The sequence below is a fragment of the Berghia stephanieae genome, chromosome 3 (assembly GCF_034508935.2).
Source record: "Berghia stephanieae isolate SIO BIC M18660-M18661 chromosome 3, UCSD_Bste_1.3, whole genome shotgun sequence".
Classification (NCBI taxonomy): Eukaryota; Metazoa; Mollusca; class Gastropoda; order Nudibranchia; family Aeolidiidae; genus Berghia; species Berghia stephanieae.
Window position 1 is genome coordinate 48,793,702 of NC_088362.1, and position 20,139 is coordinate 48,813,840.

The following is a 20,139-nucleotide window of genomic DNA, read 5'->3' on the forward strand; positions in this document are numbered from 1 at the left end:
AATAAACTTTGTAATATCGTATGGTAACCATCATTGTCGACGACATCGTCGTTGTCATCATAATCATCATCATCATTAACAACAACAACATTAACAACAAGTACTACAATAGCAATAAAAACAATATCAACATCATATAATTTCCGTCATCGTCTCCACAACTATCATTCTAACCAACAGCACCATCAAAACCACTACCATAATTACATCCTCCCTCACCGTCTCCTCTTCCTCCTCCTCCTTCACCACCACCACCGCTACCACTATTCCAACCACTACCACCACCGGCACAATCATTCTAACCACCGAGACAGCAGTAAAATGATGCAATTTGAGCTCTGAATGAAACTCGAGTCATATCGCTGTTGTTGCTTCTCGATAGAAACTTTACAGTTACTACGATCTACTGAAAACCAGTAATGTAACAGAAATACTAATCTCGCCGTTGAGGGATAAAAGCATCTTTTTAATTTTTCGAGTGAACGAGATGGACTTTTTTAAGGTGTTGTCGCATTATGTCTCTTCGCTTTAATTTTTGTTGTTGTATTCTCTTTCGTGATTCATTTTTGATTACGTTTGGAATAATTAAAATCTACTGGTATTGTCATTTCATTGTGAATGTGATTATTTGTGGTTGAAATAATTTTTTTTAAGGTGAACAAAAAAAAGAGAACCAAAAAAAAATAATAAAAAAAAAAAAAATATATATATATATGTATATATATATATATATATATATATATATATATATATATATATATATATATATATATATATATATATATATATATAGAATGAAAATTGTCACTCATATATATATATATATGACGACTCATCTTTGCCCCACCACTATAAATAGGCTAGAACCGCCACTGCTTGGGAACAACATCAACGAAAGGAAGCAGCAAAATAAACTGTTGATTATTTCATATCAAAGATATTGTGATTTGAAGGGAAAAACAACCAAGTTCTTCATACTTTTCTTCCACCTTGATTTCACTTAAGTTTTGAGTAAATACTTTAAGTATGCATTATGGAGTTAAATTTACTGTTTTCTGTTGGTAGGTGTGTGTGTGTGTGTGTGTGTGTGGGGGGGGGGGGGTCTGATAGCACTGAAACAATATTTTTTTTCGGCTATTTTTACAACAAAATTTCTGGCAAAGATTACTAAGATGTCTGGAGATTGAAGATGATAGAGATCACTGAAGCGAGACTTTCAATGTCCGAACAATGACTGGTTTTTGTGATTTCAACTATTCTTTTGTTTTGTCACATTTTATTTATTTATCATTTTGTGCCGTCCACAGTCTCTCTCTCTCTCTCTCTCTCTCTCTCTCTCTCTCTCTCTCTCTCTCTCTCTCTCTCTCTCTCTCTCTCTCTCTCTCTCTCTCTCTCTCTCTCTCATTCTTATCTTTCATCTCTCCTCTCTCTCATCTCTTTTCTCCCTCTCTCTCTCTCTCTCTCATGATGCGTTGTATTTTATAAATGGATGCACGTTTGCGTCAGTGACTCAATTCATTTTTTCTCTCTTCTCTTTCTTCTCTATTATCGACATGTAAAACACCTTTTGAACATGGAGATGTGGTCTTTCTTCTCATTCTATTTCAATGCTGATCACTATTTATCTATTTGCAAATTATAGAAAACTCACTTGAAACTGTCTCTGTCGTTGTTTTAAAAACACAGTATATGCAATGATAACAAATAGCACATATAGGTCTTAATAAAACGGCAGGTCTGGTATCAGAGAACGTATAGTACGTTCTCTGCTGGTACCATATACAATTGTTCTATATAATGACAAGAATTGGGAATCACACGGGAAGAAGAAGAAGGAGTAGAGAGAGGAGAGGGAAGGAGAGAGGAGAGGAGAGGAGGAAGAAAGAAGAAAAGAAGAAGAAGAAGAAGAGAAGAAGAAGAAGAAGAAGAAGAAGAAGAAGAAGAAGAAAAAGAGACCCCCCCCCCCCCCCCCCCCCCACCTAATATTTGGTCATTTTGACGTACAACTCAATATTGTTCATTTCAACATAATACAAGTTGACTTCATGGGCTACCTACATTTGCTGTTCTGTCGAAACACTGAAAAAACATGCACTTCAAATTTTGGGCAGAAAACGTGTCATTCAAATATCGATCTTTTAACATGACCCTCATCTTGACAAAAACTCCCCCCAAAAAAACTCTCAAACCTGAACTTCACGTGGAAAACGCAGGTTCGAGAGTTTTGGGCAAGATTAGAGTCATTCTATTCGATCAATAATAATATTTGAAGGACGAATTCTCTGGCCAACATTTTAAATCCAATTTTTTTTCTCTCCCTGGAGTATGGCAGTACCTACCACCTGCTTGTCCACATTCTCCTTAATTTTCCCTGTCCACTCCAGTGGTTGCCTTCTTACGTAGTTCTGCATGAGAAAACATCAAAGTTAACATGCCCGGACAGTGACACGGGGCATTCATCGATGCAATGTGTGTACACACATCTAGTAATATTATAATAAAAGACGGTACTGGTTAGACAGCCCGATGACGAATAATAAATATACGGACTTTATATTATGTGACCAATCGTCTGAAAACGGTATTATGTCGAGGTGAACCTGGCTCAGTACAGAAAATAAAATACGATTCTGCCCAAAATTACATACATACATATATATATATATATATATATATATATATATATATATATATATATATATATATATATATATATATATATATATATCCTTTCTTTAAAAAATATAGCCTTGTGGAGAACATTGTGCTTATTTGAGTCAATAAAAAAATTGATACGGCGCACAACTCTACTGAAAGGTTTGAAAAATAGAAATGTATTTTTTACAGATAGATAAACAGATAACTTGATTTCCTTTTAAAATTTAAAGTCAGTTTGAAAGTTCGTTAACTCAAACAGATATCATAAAAAATTTACCGAAGACACTAACATCTCATGGCCACACCCTCAACTCTATCTGTCGAGTAGAGTCCTTACTTCCGTTGTGTTGATTTAGCGGTGATCAGTGTTATGTAGTAGTGTGTTCTCATTGCGTGTATGTTTATGTGTGCATGTGTGTGTGTGTGGTGTATACATATGTGTGTGTGTGTGTGTGTGTGTTTTGGAATGTGGTTGCGTGGAAGAAAAAAAAAAGGGGGGGGGGTGTCCATCAAGTAGAGAGATTCCTGAGCAAAGGGGGGGGGGGGGGGGAGGGAGGGAGGTGTGTGTGTTTGCTAGGAACTGTCAGATTGGCATTTTTCAGCAAATCGTGGCATTCATAGTGATATAATTCACTTGATCACATGACGGTAATCGGATTTACAGAAATTTTAAACAAGTTTCACCGATTAACAACATCAACGAATATTACTGCTGATATTACTGTCGTTTTTATGCCATCGATGTGATAATTATTGCCCTGGGAAATATTTAGTTAAACGTTGTCGGCAAACTGTCAATTGGATCTGTCTTGCTTCTAGCCCGAACAAACCAAAAGTAGACAGATTCGGGGACATGATATTTTTCGCGTCCGCTTCAGATTTTCATTTGACCTCACATAAGTTAAGTAAAGGGGAGACATTCCGAAAGCTTCTACATCCCCAGTATTCATTCAATTTGTATTTTCACCGTTGATCTTTTGTCAGGCGTTTATTTATTCAATTTGTCATCATATAAACGCGTTTTAAAAACTCTAGAACAAACCTTGATAGATTTGTGAAAGTTTTAAATGTCCTAATTTGACCATTGTTTTGATTCTCGGCCACCATTTTAATTTGCGAAGTATTGAAGGTAGTGCAAAGCACTCCCAAGTAAAGCGTGGTAAAGACTTGCGACTTATTGATATTGATATCTACTGACTTATAAACTAAAATCATGCCGAATAAAGCATGGCACCGACGACAAGCACATGGATTAAAATGTGCATCTAATCGTTATCAAGCTAATCAAGAAAATGATTCTGGCAATATCGAATGAAAATAGTTCTTTCCCCGCGAAATTGCGGGCTTTTTACTAGTATATATATATATATACACACACACACACACACACACACACACACACACACACATAATATATATATATATATATATATATATATATATATATATATATATATATATATATTCATTAAATTAATAAATGTCGACCGGGAAAACTTTCAATGATTACAAAATAATATGAAGTCTTTAAAGAAAAACAATACTCTAAAAAAACCTATTATAAAAAAAAATTATAATAATCCAACATAAAACAAACAAACAAAAAAATACAAAACAACAACAAAAAAAAAAATAAAAAATAAAAAAACAAACATAAAAGATCAATAAATATAGGTTGCCTAACTGGTGGCTTGCACTACATACGATGGAAATTTCCTCGTCTGATGTTGGAATGATAAGAAGCATTTTGAATCGCGTTACGCCTGTAGAAGTGCTGTAGAAATGCGATATTTAACCGATTTTAGTCGAGTTTGCATAGGGTTCAACAGTCGTAACGTCACTTCCCTCGTAATGACGCATAGTAACTGGTTCTAAACTATCGGAACAATGGCGGACGCCATTATCTCCATCACCGCCCTTATGAAATATTTTTCCGGCGAGCATAAAAGTGTATCCACAGGAGAAAAAAGTTATAAAGCTGATCATGTTTTGATTTTTATACATTCTGATGACATGACATGTGAAAAAGTTCTAGCCAGTATGAAGAATAAAAAGTACCGATTTTCTTTGTTTAGAACCAAGCTACTGGTTGCTGGGCGAACATGACATCAGACTATCGAATCCTAAACCTCCAACCTAGTCATCGGTTACATGATTTGTTGTTGTCCAATAATTGGATGTTTATTGTAAATTATGTAAACACGCCACTTTCTTTACGAAAGTTGTAAACATACTCAAGGGCCAAGCTAAAGAGAATGACCTATTTTGATGTTGAATATTTCGAAAACTTTGTACACTTTTTATTGTCTAGGTCATTTTGAGTATATTTTGCAATGTGACCAATGATTCGAATAAGTGGAAAAATTATATAGATCGTCCCCATAAAGCCTGATTCGCACCACTGTGACTGATCTTTTGGCGAAAATAGTTCTGCTTTTTTTTTTTTTTCATCACATTAATAATAGAAGGTGATAAATGGTTATATCGTTATAATATATACTTATATTTAGTTTCACTGAAGGATAAACGTGCTAATAAGTTATTGTCCATTTATCAGAATGTGTTAAATCATGGTGTTGAACAAACTTTGCCGTGTGAGGTTGGGGTGAAAAAGTTAATGTGTTAACAGGGCAACAGAGGAGTGGAACACCTAGCAGTTTAACCTTTTCAGGCGAGACTCAATTCAAATGGGACAAGACCTAAACTCATTTTTTATCGTTTTCGCCGAAAGAACCAATATTGAAACCCTGGTCGTATCTCTATAACTAACATTGCGCTCTTGTTGAAAGTGGTTTGGTTTTCCGTTTTATGATCCGAACGAAATTCAGTCCCGCCGATAAAGGGTCATCAACAAGGCGAAAATAAAGGAGTTGAACAACCAACAGTAAAGTTCAGGTAAAGTGGTGACCCATTTCGTCACAAGGATAAAAATTATATTTAAGACCAAACTGAACTGGACATCAGTTAAATTTTAGTTTCCCTTTTTGTCAAATGAAATTGTCGGAAAAGAGAGTATATTACGTGTACATTATACTTGGCTTTTAACGTTAAAAACCACTGTTGAAAAAATGACTTTAAAGAAAAACTTTAAAAAAAAACAACAAAACAAATATGTGCGAAAATAAAAGGTAAATGATAATTTTTTTTAAATACCCAATTAAAAAAACAACATTTTTAAAAATAACTAAAATTTTTTTAATTACCAACAAAACCCAAAAGCCCCATCAAAAAAAAAAAAAAAAAAAAAAAGCAAAGAAACAAAAAAAACAACAAAACAAAACAAAACAAAACAAAAACAAAAACAAAAAACAAACATACAATAACAACAAGAAACAAAACAAGACAAACAAAAACAACAAAACTACAGAAATATACCAGCCAAAAAAAAAAAAAAAACAAAAAAAAAAAAGATAGGAAAGAAAAATCTGTAACAATACAGGAAAGTAGCAAATGTGAGAATACCCCCAAAATGACAAAATTACTATGATCTACCATCAACACAAAATACCCGTAGGCAAACTTTTGTATCTTGCTATGTATACAGACTGTAAGGAATCTTACCAATAAAATCGTTAGACAATGGGCCATAGTTACTTCGGCAGACAAAAGAATGGAAGAACCCCCCCCCCCCCCATAGAAACAGATAATGTTGAACATCAATTTCATCTCTGCTGAGTAAAGTCCAGGGGGGAGAAAGAGTAAATCAACATGTGGGAGCATCAGTGATAAAGTAATTATCAAATAAACAGTAAACAATAAGGAAGAAAAGTCGTGACCTTACACCTTCTACTTTTCTGGTTCCTAAATCCTTGGAAGCGTGTATGTATCCAGTCCTTCGGAGGACTAATAATGAATAGGTTACATATTAAACCATAAGCTAGCATAACTATTTTTGTAGCAGGATGTATTGGCAGATTCTAAGGATTACGGGACGAAAAAGAACAAGAACTGATGATCTTTTTTGAGGTCCAGCATACATTTAGACTAGAAAATAAGATGCCATCACGTTGAAACCAGAAGATCATTTACACAAGGTATACATTCAGTCCTCCGGAAGAGTGGTTTTACTCTTCCAATGAGATTGGAACCAGTTTTTGACATCACACTTTTGTTCCCTGATATGAACATATTTCCACGAATCACCAAATTCAAAGCTCATCACGTGCCTTTATTCTTTCGCTAAGCCATATAGAAATATAGAAACAACTTTTCATATCAAACTGTAAAAGCTGCCTTTTCGTAACAACATTCTTACAATATCTGCAACTACCTTTATACAGGAGTTGATTTAATTCTGAGTCAAATGGAATTATAATAATATGTGTTTATTGTGCCATATTATACAATGACAGAACAAAGGGATCAACGTTTTCTGACCATTCTATGTTTAACATGGCTTATCTTTGTTACTAGACGTTTATCACGAGTCATCAACGCGCCAGCGAAAATGTTCTAGATTCAAACTAATAGACTAATAGATGACGTGTAGAATGATTGAGGAAAAGGAAAGGGTGGGGGCATGCTTACCTTAATGGCAAAAAATATTCTATTGAAAATTGTGGTCGGTTAAAATAATAATAATAATAATAATAATAATAATAATAATAATAATAATAATAATAATAATAATAATAATAATAATAATATATATAATAATAAAATAATAATAATAATTAATAATAATAATAATAATAATAATAATAATAATAATAATAATAATAATAAGAAGAAGAAGAAGAAGAAGAAGAAGAAGAAGAAGAAGAAGAAGAAGTAAAAAGACTTTATAGTGGTTTTACGGCGATTTCGAAACGTTTAGATCATTTCAGTGCGAATAAATAAGAAGATAATGGATAGTCATATGATGTTAGAACTAGCTAACGAGCGCCCCTAGAAAAAAAAAAAGGACGAGTTCAGACAGAGGACAGAAATAAATCCAAGAGAAAACTATCCTTGCGTCTAGTCTGAACAACTTCAAAGGCCCACACAGACTATCTTAAGATATGCGCCAGTGAGGTGCACTCAAATGTTCACAAATGATATAGGTTGTATTTTCATACTGTAGAACAGCGCGGAGATGATGTGCTAAAATATAATCTTATCTCAAAGTAGAAACACATCAGTTTGAATTTCTCCTTCTCAAAAGCAAAGGATCTCAGACAGGGCCGGGGAAAACAGTAATTGGTTTCCTTCCAGATCAAGGAAGTAAATTCACATGGAAAAGACGAAAGAAAATGTAAGATATAAGACACAACTATCTAGTTATCGAACAGACCCACAAGAGAAGTTTAGAGCAACCAACCACGGGGAGAAGAAGAAGAAGAAGAAGAAGAAGAAGAAGAAGAAGAAGAAGAAGAGGAGGAGGAGGAGGAGGAGGAGGAGGAGGAGGAGGAGGAGGAGGAGGAGGAGGAGGAGAGTGGGAGGAGGATGAGATTATTGCTTTTGACAGTCATTTAATTAGAGTTTAGTAGCGCTTGTAAAGCGTATGTTATAGTCTCAGCGCCTATCAAAGGTCAAGTGTAACAAAAATATGAGAAAGAATGAAAATTACAGCGAAAGCATTTATTGTGTTGTGACCCAAAGAGAGCTAGAGTGGCTGCAAGGACATAACATGAGACATGCCTTACCCCCACCCCCAATTTTTATGGTCAGCGGTTCAGTGGTCATTCGGGGAAGGTAATTGTAGTAGTTTGTTGTAGTACTTACTATCTCGCGTAGTGATCCTACCCTATTCAGGGGAGACGACCGGTCAACTTGCCATGACATTTACGTTCTGTGTCAAGGCAAGACAGACGGAGGATGGGGTAGTAAACATAGATTTCAACTGTGAGACTTTGCACGGAGAAAAAAATTGGCCCAGTATTGTTGTGTGGTGTCAACGCGTTCGTCTCGCACTCTACTACAGACTTGACTCCCTCGAGTTCTAGTCCCAAACCCCTGAAGGTTCCCAAGCACCCCTACGACAAGCATGTGGGGAAAAGCTTTATCCACGTATGTACAAAATATGATATGCTCTGTCCAATCCAATCGGAGACTGAAGCAAAATGGGGGTGGGTGGTTGTATCAAATGATGCTCCTTTGCACCTACTCAACCTAAAAATATAGGTGGGTGCCGTTACAAAAGCAAAAGCTTTAATTCTCTTTTGTCTTCCGGCACCTCTCCACTCACTATTATATCTTGTTATTTTAAAGGGTGTTAGACATGTTATGCCTACACCAGTAAAAATATTTTATAACAATATTGAGAAGCGCAACCTCACGCCTTACGTCCGTTTTACCCGGTTAACTGCCGTACTGTGTTTAACATTTTGAGATCATAATATTATAATAAGATCCACACATTGCTATTAATGTTTATTATATTTGTTCCAGCAATGTAAACCACTAAAGATTTTCAATTTTGTGGACAATAAAGATTGATTACTATTACTATTACTAAAAACACGTTTGTTTTTCGAGGTCCCAGGTTTGAGAGTTTTTGCCAAGATTTTCAAATACGTCTTTCCAGAGTACGACAGTAACTGGTAATATAAGAAAATATAAGAAGAAAGCAGGGTAATAATATATAATTCTTGAATACTTGCGTTTTGAATTTCCAAGTTCCGGTCGCAGTGCGATACATTGGGGTCGACTTTGAAATTTCAAACATAAAAGATCAATAATCATGTTATTATTAAAAAAAAAAAAACAACAAAAAAAAACAAAACAAAAAAAAAAACAAAAAAAAAACTTGAGCTTTTATATAGCGCAATATCCACTAAACGTGCTCAAAGCGCTTTACAAAGGGTCCCTGACCAACAGCAACACGTAACAAGTAGAACGAGACATGACGCCGGTTAGGCGATATTACAATTTTTTTTTCGGCAAAGACAACGCTGTTAACGGCCAGGTACTCATTTTACACCTGAGTACGGTGAGAGAATGTGAGTAAAGAGCCTTTTCCAAGGATTCAACTATGCGCCGAGCGAGGCTCGACCCCAGGACCTTCCGATCCGAAAGCGAGGGTCATACCACAAGACCACATAGCCGCACATTATACCCCTCTAATCGGCGTGCACTTATGTGCAGGTATGATAACCCAAAATTCTATGGGTTCATTGTTGGAATGGAAATACTCCCATACCAAGGCAAAATATCGTCCATTAAAACAATGTTAATTTAAGCCCATAATTGCGTTCTGTGATCAGACCTGCAAATATTATGTGACATAGCCCCTAACCCCCCCCCCCCCCCCCCCCCCCCAGATTAACTTAGCCAACATCGAGGCATAAAAAAGAAAATAGAACATTAACTTAGAGATGAGGGTCATTGGGTTGAGTATAACATGGAACTTATACAACGATAAACGCCTCGTGTGCCATCTCATACAGCTGTAAATCTACGGGCAGTACTGCAAACTGCAACAGGAAAAGAAGCGATTGCTGTTTTGGTCAAGCGTGCAGCGAGCTGAGTCATAGCGTATGCAAATCCCCCCCCCCCCCCCTCAACCTCCATTTCGTACAAATATATATAAATATTTATAATATAATATATCTTCTATGTAATTGTTTAAGGGGTTGGATATAGCACTATACACATAATGTCCACATTTACGAAGTTTGCAAAGATGCCAGTTAGACCTCTCAACGATTTCTTCATTTTAAGAAAATTGATCTAGAGGCTGACTTGACTTTTCCACATTCCTCTCCCTCCTCCTCCTTCTTCTTCTTTAGAGTTGACATAGTATAAACATCAGGTGGTTTTCTGATTTAAAAACAAAAATATTCTGTGTTAAATAACATTTGATATTACGTAAACTGGAATACATCCTGGTTACGAGACTCGTGGATCTAAAGGATTTCCTACTGGCGTTGTTCTCGTAAACATAAAATAGTAATAAATACTAAATAAAATTCCCTTTTGTCCATCCCAAAGGGGAAATTCGTCTTTGTGGTCTTTTCCAATGGAAGACTGAATTAACACAGGCGTCAGCCGCAGTGCAAATCCGTAGTTTGGCAGCTAGGGCGAAGTGACTTGTTCATGGCCACACATCAAGGCGGAGAGTAGAACTCTGTAACTTCTTGTTATGAAGCAGAGACCATACCGCTCTGCAATGCTGCCCCCGACCCCCATTCCTATTTAACACTAGTGTCTTCTTGGTCTTTATTCCTTTTCTTTTAAGTGTTTTCCTCTTTGTTTTAGTCATGTGCTAGACAGAGAATGATGCTTTCCTTACGTCACACGCGGTTTGCTACTGTATTTTTGTTCATTTCTATTCGGCGCTTCACAAGCGTACCTAATAAATTGATGTCAGATGCAGTTTACACCGCGGAAAAAAAAAGAAATATGGCTGGAGTCTTTGAGTACTTATGACCTATATATATATATTATTGACAGTCGCAGTATTAGTTCATCCAGGTCATGAACTCCTTTCAATATTTTTTGATTAAGTTACATAAATTTTAACAATTTTTACAGTGTATGCCAACACATTATTAATGGTGAGCGGTGAATGACAAGTGACTTATTCTGTATGACTGGAATTTTATGTTGCTTTTATCAAGACTTAAAAGAAGACCAAGTGGTAATAGTGATAACAAATTGATTTGAATTTATGACCAAGTAAATAATTCATTAATTTGTGCGGCTATGTGGCCTTGTGGTATGACACTTGTTTTCGGATCGGAAGGTCCTTGGTTCGAGCCTCGCTCGGCGCATAGTTGAGTCCTTGGAAAAGGCTCTTTACTCACATTCTCTCACCATACTCAGGTGTAACCTGGCCGTTAACAGCGTTGTCTTTGTCGGAAAAAATGTAATATTGCCTGAAACGCACAATGTCTCGTTCTACATGTTACGTGTTGCTGTTGATCTGGGACCAGATATATGCGCTATATAAAAGCTCAATTATACTTATTACAATTATAAGAAATTATTTACGAAAAGAAATTCAGTTCCAAGGTTAATAGGTAGATAAAGACTAGAGAGAAGGCATAGATTTTAAAAATCAATTTTCTTTATTGGAATGGTAGCTCATTATTCTGATGACATCCAAACTGAGCCACATTTCGGGTAAATAAAATAGAAGTGATTATTAATGACAGTCTTGATCACAAACATTGAATATAAAACTGTAAAAATTGGTTGTATAACATGATAAAGACTCAACGAAACAATTCAAATAAGGCCAAAATATGTTTGGTGTTATGAAAAAAAAAAACAATTAAAAAAAGTATGGGCATTTTTTTGAATCAGAAAATAAATTATTTGACTTTTCTCATTTGTGATGCAAATCGTTCACAACAGAAGTAATCAGAAACCCAATAAACTTTGTAAAGAATTTCTTGTAACATTCAAAAATATTAATGTTGTACTCATTCTGTGACAAGTATCTAATAATATTAAAATACACTTAATATATGTACAATCGTTCAATGAGTAAAACTTTGCATTCATAAAAATCTAATTTATATGGCAGGTAACCATTTTCCAATCCTCAAGAACAGAAATGTGTGTTCTTAATTGTTAAAAGTTTTTAAGAAAGGAAAATTATTCTGTAAACGTCAACTTTCTATTTTAATTCACAAGACAAGAAAGCCTAGACTTTATATTAAAACTGTGAGCTATTTTTGTTAATATGAACATGACTTTAACTGTGCGTGATAGCTTGAAATACCAAAAATTACTACAATGAACATCCTATAATACCCTAATAAAAGCACACAGTCATCGTTGTCGCACGAATCATTGCAACCTACGTTCTTAAATATAATCGAGAGATTTCACCAGAGGACATTTTAAAACACTTGAATGTTGATGCTTTTACGCATTCCCATACATTCCACTTCATCCACAAATAGCGTATTGCTCTTGACTGCAATGTCTTCTTCCAACTCAAGTTGGTTACGGACAAGACCCTTGAGAGAACTGTTGGAATCACGAAGACGAGCTTGCAATTGAGATACAGAGTCTGAGATCTCGTTGACCTCTTCAATAAGTTTGTACTGTACGGCATCACGACACAGCTCGACATTGGGTCTGTTCTGTCTTGTCTCCAACCGAGTCTGTGCAACTTTCATTGGTGCCTCCTTAGCTTGGATAGCCATCTCAAGAGTTGCAATGTTCTCCTCTTGGTCTTTAATTTGGCTGATGATCTGTTTCAAAGAAAAGGAGAAAAGGTCAAGGGTCAATTACCAGATGGTTAAATATAATATAACAAATCCTAACATATTTACTGTGCCCATAGGTAATGAACTTCAAACCCATAAACGCTCTTACTCTATTGTCTAAGGTAACTGGGTATAAGTAGTGACAGAAATGGTAAGAACAAGAGAAAAGTAGTACTTAACAGTTATACTTATAGGGTCATAGAGCTGAAGCTAACACTGATTTTGTAACAATATAAGGCAAGGGCAGTAAAAATTATTTGCTGCCCTTTTGGCTGTGTAATGATTGTAAGAGAGATAATCCATGTTTTACTTTTTAATGAATATTAATGAATCTTTGTATTGCTTATGCCCCCTGATGGCAAAATGGGGGGGGGGGGGGGGGGGGGGGGGGGGGGGGGAATTAAAAAAAAGTCAAATGCCCTTATACATCAGACCATATGCTGGAGACTTCGATTTTCATATATTTTCAGTCTAACCAATGATTTATATATTCTTTTGGGGTTTTTTTTTTGTCGTTAATTTATTTATTTTTCATAATAAAAAAATGTAAATTGTAGGCAGACATACCTTGTTGAGATTATCCTCCAGTTTTCCTTTGGTGTCTTTGCATTCATAGATTCTCCTGTTGAAAGCTTCATTAGTATCGTCAACCTAGAGGAAAATAAAAATAAAAATCACAAATAAAGCAAAAATATAAAAGTATAAAGTAAAATAGTCATTGGAAATGATTTCCATGGAACTAAGATTCATTTTGATTTTTTGGGCCACTCCAAGGATACCAACAACTGTTTGCTTCCTTTAGAATAAGATTCGTATCGAATGCGAATTACAGTCCACTCCGGATTATCGCAACACCTTGGGATTAGCGAAAATGTTGTGATTAACCGAAGTTGAGTTTCCTGTCCACTATTGCAAATTTTACACAAATATGGTAAACTCCAATCAGTTGTAAACATTGTTCTTCATCCACCACAGACTGAGCAATTTGATTGAAATATAAACTATATGGCAGCCCTGCATAGATTTTGTGAAGCAAAAGCAGCTTTGATTCAAGTCGGCATCTTATTCAGATTGGATTAACTTTCACTCTTTTGTTCTCAACATTTGTAAGAGTCAAAGAGATTAGCCGTAATGAGAGACAGTAAGCTCTCACCAAACTCATTGATCACAATGCACAGTTGTCAATCCCAAAACAAAGGATATCGCCCAGTCTCTCCAAGGGTTTGAAATTAGTCTTTTTACAATTTACAATCAAAGCTTCAATCAATTGAGTTATCCCGTGACCTCCACAACTAAAGCAAAATCCATAGAAAAGGCAGGGGGAGGGGGACAGCAGCTTAATGACTCAGTCTCAGACTGAGCTCTTCTTGGAATCATCTTTTTGGTCTCCCTTTTGGTGCAGTAATGATTAAGTAAGTAGATTTGACATTAGTTTGGCAAATAATTCTCTGCAATGTTACTACTGACTCATTGTGATTATATAAAGCAGTTGCTGCTATCCTTTTTACATGACAGAAACTGGCATGAAATTCAACTCTTGAGCTCATGGTGATAAATATTGACATGCATAAAAGGGCAAAGCTATACTAATAACAGGCTAATATTATGTAAAGCATGGACGTTTTTTTTTTGTTACTCTCTTTTTTGATGTTTATTGTTTATTTTGTTGACAAAGTATCTGTGCCTGAACGGCCCACAGTTTAACAAACCTGTTTGTTCATATCATTGCTTGTCTGTTGTAGAAGGCCGTCAATGCTTGACCTCAAGTCTACAGAGTTCATACGCTCTCTTTCAGCATAGTTGATGTTGTCATTTGAAAAGTCCTGCCACTGCTCGGGAGACACGGAGCTGTGAGTATTGGATTAAATAGAATGAGAGGAAAACGTCAAAAAGTGACATAAAACTATATATTAGCAAAACTTAATGAACAAAAATTAATATAACAGCTTTGAAAAAGAACAAAATACCAAACAGAACGTTTTGGGTTCAAACCCCTTCTTCAGCCAATAACAAACAAAAAACACCCATTAATACATCACTTAAAATTCAGACAGACGACAGAGAAATATTCAGCACAGCTTGTCAGCAAATAAAAGGGTCTTGATCTGCCATCTGTCTGGATTTTAAGTGATGTATTAATGATTTTATTGTTTCTGTAATTGGCTGAGAAGGAATTTGAGCCCAAAACTGTCTGTGTTTGGTATTTTGTTCTCTCTCGAAGCTAATAAATTCATTTTTGCTCATTAATTTATACAGTTCACAGCTTCTAGCAGGTTATCATCACTTTGACAAAACTTGCTCATTTTTATTCCCTAGCGCCATAGACCCATGGAGATTGAACATATTCTACCTTTTGTAGTGGACAGTGAGAATTGCTTGCTGCCCTATAAATAGGATGCTATTCTACCAAAGTCATGCAGAGAAGAATTTACTGGATAACCATCTTTTTTCCACAATAAGTTTTGGATTTGATTCTTTAAATCAGACACGTTTCCGTTTTAAAAAAAATTATTATCATTTATAATTTATAATTTTTAAATTATTTATTTATTGAAAACCAATATTTACACATACAATCCTTCCAATCAATATCTGACGCCACAATGCATGCATACCATCAAAGAGAAACTAAGGAGTACATAAGATTCATTCATGGTCAAGGCAGGAGACTGATCAGAGCCAAAAGGGTCACTGGATTGGCAAAGAAAGAGAATAATCTACACATGTTTTATTATTACTTTACAAGCAGGATTTAATTATGCACCAACCTGACATATCATCTCACCATTTTCAATTTTCAGAAGGAAAGAAGAAACAGTGAGACGACTTAGGGTATTTCAATCCTTACTGTATCTGCTCTCTTGTTGGAGATGGTTGTCTACAAGAACAAACAGATGACTTATGGGACAAATCAGATCTAAAATAAGTTCAGTTCCATCTTTAAAGAGTTAAAATGAGTGTGCAACTTACTTTGGTTCAATGACAGCAGCTCCATCATTGAAGTGAATAGCTGCAGAGTTGTTTCGTAGGTTTTCACAGTATTCGTCAATGTTTTGGGCTCCGAATTTGTCCTTCAAATCCTTCTCCAATTGAAATTTAGCCTTTCGGTTTAGTCTATAAATTTAAAAAATACATAATTTTATTTATCTCATTGTCTCACACAATTTTAAACTACGGTACTACTGACTATTGTTTAATTATGTTTCCAATTACAGTGACAAAAATATTGGGCAGTATATCGTACTGTATCTTAGACAGTGACACGGGGCACTAGTGGTTGAAATGGTGCTAGGAACCACCTCTATTAATTTTTTCTTTAGGAATAATAACAGCATGTAGAAAAAAAGAACTTTATATGCCATCAAATGTCAAAAGTTTAACAATTCTTGCCTTTTTGGTATGCTCAAGGCATCAACTGTGAGTGGAGAGGTGATTGGTAGTGATCTAACACCTCTCACTCTTATGTGTGTTCATTTTTCCCCCTCTGATTATGACACCACCCTATACTGTGGCCACGTCACATTGGTAAAATTAAATGCTGGCAAGAAATAGGAAAAAAAGGATTTAAAAAGAATCTCTCAACCCCTGAAAAACAAAACAAAACAAACAACAAAACAACAACAAACTAACCCCAGAGACGTTTATTTTCATTTTTTTTCTCTAGAAAAACAAGTATTGAGAATGTAACAATCATACCTCAACTGTTCAGTGGCTTGCTCAAGAGTTCTCTTAAGTAGAGCTTGAACTCCTTCAATAGTCTCTACTTCCTTCAAGAGTTCCTTTTGCACATCATCATGAACGAGATCAATCCCAACACGCTTTTCTCTGTAAATACATTTTCAAAAAAGCAATTAGTTTAATAAATTCGTGCCCTCACTTATCAATAAACTATTGCAACTGATGTCAATCATTTTATGGAGTGAACAAAACAGTGCCTGAACTTTGATGGACATGTAGAACAATTATATATGGTAGATGCTTTAACAATTTGAGGTACAAATACAATCCTGAGGAAAGCCGAGGTGTTATAATGTGTCAACGTTCACCCTTCCATATTTCCTTTGCTGTCTTTATATTTCAAAGTGAGTTTTATATTATACTGTTAGTATAAGATGAGAGTATTTTACAATTTCACATTATTTTCTCAATTTTTTCTACATTATATTTTTTAAAAAAATTATGCCTTTTTCACCACGACATCATAAGATATCGTCGCCTAGACATTCCACGAAGGAATATAGCAAACTCATCAAACAAGATGTCTGATGTCAACAGGAATCACCCATGTTGTCCAAGTGAGCAGATTGGGGGTTAATAATCTTGCTCAAGGAAAAAATCGAAAGTGCCTGAAGCGGGGCTCGAACCATGGTCCTTCCGGGTCACAGTGCAATGCCTTAACCACTCAGCTATCTTAGCTATCTTCAATGTTCACTGTATCTTTAATTTATATATTTGATAACCCAGTAGAAATTTTTGTGGTCTCTTAGTATGAAACAAAGCTCTTCGATATACATATTCTCAACTACAATAAGGGTAATAACACAGTGACCTTTCATTGGTGAGCAGACTTATAGACATTTTGTGTACATAGTCAGTCCTGGACTTACATAATAAATCACAAATTAATCTTGATCTATCATCTAAATATGGTTTCATAGCAGAATGAAACAGATGCTGAACGTTGAGGTTTAATTCAAATCTATAAGAATTATCAAATTTAAGGAACTATATTCATTCCTCATTCAAATTGATGCCAATTTCATATTTTTAAAAATAAATTCATTTTCTCCAATTGTCCAACATAATACCATTTTGTCGCACTTTGTCGTATATATACCTGTTTGCAAGACATTGTCTAGCAATGTGTAGAGGTTCATCTGTGGCTTGAAGGGCTTTGTCAACCCTTTGTTTAAAAGCTAGGAGATTTTCTATTTCATTTGTAAGTCCTTCAAGTTTGTCATCTAATTCCTTCTTCCAGTAACGGATGTCATCCAAACGTTGAGCTGAAAATCAAAGCAAGGAAAAATTTTAATGAAAAAAGAATAAAGTGTATAAAAGGCTCTTTTAATTACATACTTTCATAACGATATGAATGAATAAGATTTCATCTTGATCATACAAATGAAATCCCTTGTGTCAAGTAGTGAAAGTTGTAAGCAGAAAATATTGAGATGGAGTTTTTTTTGGATGTTTTTCAAGTATGTAGGTACATATTAACCCAGATATCTATATATTCCCTCTGGTTAGATTATTTAAAAAAATACAATTCCAAACTGTAAAGTATTACCAAGTTTTTTGTCAACATCTGCCTGAGTCTTTTCTGTGCGACGAGCAGTCTCCCCTTTCAGTCTGTCTGACTCAGCAATGAGACGTTCTGCCTGTTGACGCTCTACATCTGCATTGGCATATTTTGTCAGGTTTGAGGTTGTCCAATCCTCATGTGTAAATCTGGTAGGGGCAGTTACTAGCCTGGCCATGTCTGCAGCTTTAACCTGAAATGATACAGCGTGCTCAACATTTACATTTGATATACCACAATGTGCAATCATTTGTTATCGAGCTACAAAACTTTCAGTTCAAGGGAACTGTTCCAGACTTTTGTGTTCAATCCTAAATCATAATATTAAACTCAAAAGCATAATGCTCAGCTTGATGCGTTATCATTTTTAGGATATCTGGAAATTCTTAGTCTTTTATGATAACACTAAATGTATTCCAAAACACAATTCTTTCCATTATAATATAAACTAAAAGAGCAGAAGCTGAGGGTGCAAAATGTGCTTCACTTACGTCCACGTTGAGTGTAAGCTGAACTTGTGAGAAAATGTAATATCCACTGAAAGGCCTTAAAGCCCTTTACAAGGGATCCTAAACCTACATCAAACACTGTAGGAAAAAGCATGATGCATATCAGACGTTGTTATGATTGATTAAAACGGAGACAAGCTATTACTGGTCAGGTCCTTACTTAACACATGAGTGTTAACAGTTTGTAACAACAAGAGATGAAGTGAGTAGAAAAGTGCCAGAAGACAATAGAGAATAAAAATTTTTTGCAGCGGTGATGGGGTTTGAACCTGCGACCTTATTGGTACGACAACTCTGCCTGGCCGGTGAGAGCGTGACTCTACCGTATGAACTATCCACGAATCCAAAAAAATCGTATCAAACTCAGGTCATTCATTATTAGTGCCTTCTCTCACCGACTACTGGAGGTAGCGGGTACACACACACACACAACCATCGCAAAGTTACCTGGCCAGAAGTTAAGCTTAAAAGCCAATATTCTCAACACAAACATATAGAAACAACTGAGACATTGAGTATGCTCCGGTATATGGGGTGAATTTTTAATTCAGAAAAGTGGGTGGAGCAGGCACTTATGTTGGTAACAACAAGAGATGAAGTGAGTAGAAAAGTGCCAGAAGACAATAGAGAATAATTTTTTTTGCGGCGGTGATGGGGTTTGAACCTGCGACCTTAGTTTGTTGTTTGATATGGACAACACCGTAATGACCATGTACTCATTTTACACATAAGTGCGGAGAGAGGTGTGGGCCTTTTTCAGGAAATCAACTGCGCGACGATCTGACCAGGACTCGAACCTTGGATCCTCCAGTTCGAAATAACCAACAATAAATAAGCACATGTTAACCCAAGGCCCTTAACCCAAATCCCCCAAACAACCCTCTGTATACATTTATTGAAATTAATGTGGTGGCTTATATTAATAAGATCAGGTTTAGAGTGTGGTGATTTATGACCCAAGCCGAAGTCAATCTGAGTCTAATACAAAAATTATGGACACTTTTCTTTTGTATTTGTGGTGTTTGGTTCTGGCATAATTCCGAGAGGACGCGATGAAGCTCATGATTCGTATTGAGTTTAAGACTCTTATCATTTGTAAGATTTATGGAATGGTTCTATAACAAAACCACCACGATAATTGTACACATTATTCTATGAACAATAGCGATTTCAATTACAAATAGAAGGCAGGCATTTTAGGTGTCGCTCATTCTCATTCATCTGTTTGATCTGAAGAATCAAACTTGAACTCTAACCTTTAAAAATGCTCAGACGATGAGATAATACTTTCATCCTCTTGGTGGACGGTAATCTTTATCAGAATATATCAATTTCACTTTCATCTAAAAGATATAAATCAACGAAAACATCAAAACAACATTACCTCTCAGTTTATGCACCACTCCAATGATGTGTTTTTCAACCCTAGCAACGTCGAGACCATAGATCTTTGTTTCGTTGATTTTCATTGGCTAATGGTCTTCCAACAATTGTGATTGGTTCAAATGATTGACATTGAGAACTCTTCTAG

At 35.6% G+C, this 20,139-nt stretch overlaps 1 protein-coding gene across 3 annotated transcripts; it reads right to left on the reverse strand.

The window, feature by feature from the left end:
* Positions 1 to 11,629: 11,629 nt before the first annotated feature.
* Positions 11,630 to 20,115, reverse strand: LOC144967902 (tektin-1-like). Of its 3 annotated transcripts, none has more exons than XM_078905657.1 (8): positions 19,993 to 20,115; positions 18,088 to 18,292; positions 17,638 to 17,803; positions 16,497 to 16,625; positions 15,771 to 15,914; positions 14,510 to 14,648; positions 13,368 to 13,451; positions 11,630 to 12,785 (listed from the first exon to the last, which is right to left on the reverse strand). In XM_078905657.1, the coding sequence occupies exons 2-8, from the start codon at positions 18,275 to 18,277 to the stop codon at positions 12,429 to 12,431; spliced, it is 1,209 nt and encodes a 402-aa protein (XP_078761783.1). In that variant the 5' UTR covers positions 18,278 to 18,292; positions 19,993 to 20,115; the 3' UTR covers positions 11,630 to 12,428. The 3 variants fall into 3 exon arrangements, with proteins under 3 accessions (XP_078761783.1, XP_078761784.1, XP_078761785.1); XM_078905658.1 differs by having other exon boundaries at positions 19,865 to 20,017; XM_078905659.1 differs by lacking the exon at positions 19,993 to 20,115 and adding an exon at positions 18,591 to 18,681.
* Positions 20,116 to 20,139: the final 24 nt, after the last annotated feature.

What these genes read in the sequence shown, in the direction of transcription:
- LOC144967902 (XM_078905657.1), bottom strand. Translation starts at nt 18,277, where the DNA reads ATGGCCAGGCTAGTAACTGCCCCTACCAGATTTACACATGAGGATTGG. An exon ending in AGACAATGTCTTGCAAACAG is followed by an intron (nt 16,626 to 17,637) that starts GTATATATACGA and finishes ATGTATTTACAG; the next exon opens with AGAAAAGCGTGTTGGGATTG. An exon ending in GCTGCTGTCATTGAACCAAA is followed by an intron (nt 14,649 to 15,770) that starts GTAAGTTGCACA and finishes CAATACTCACAG; the next exon opens with CTCCGTGTCTCCCGAGCAGT.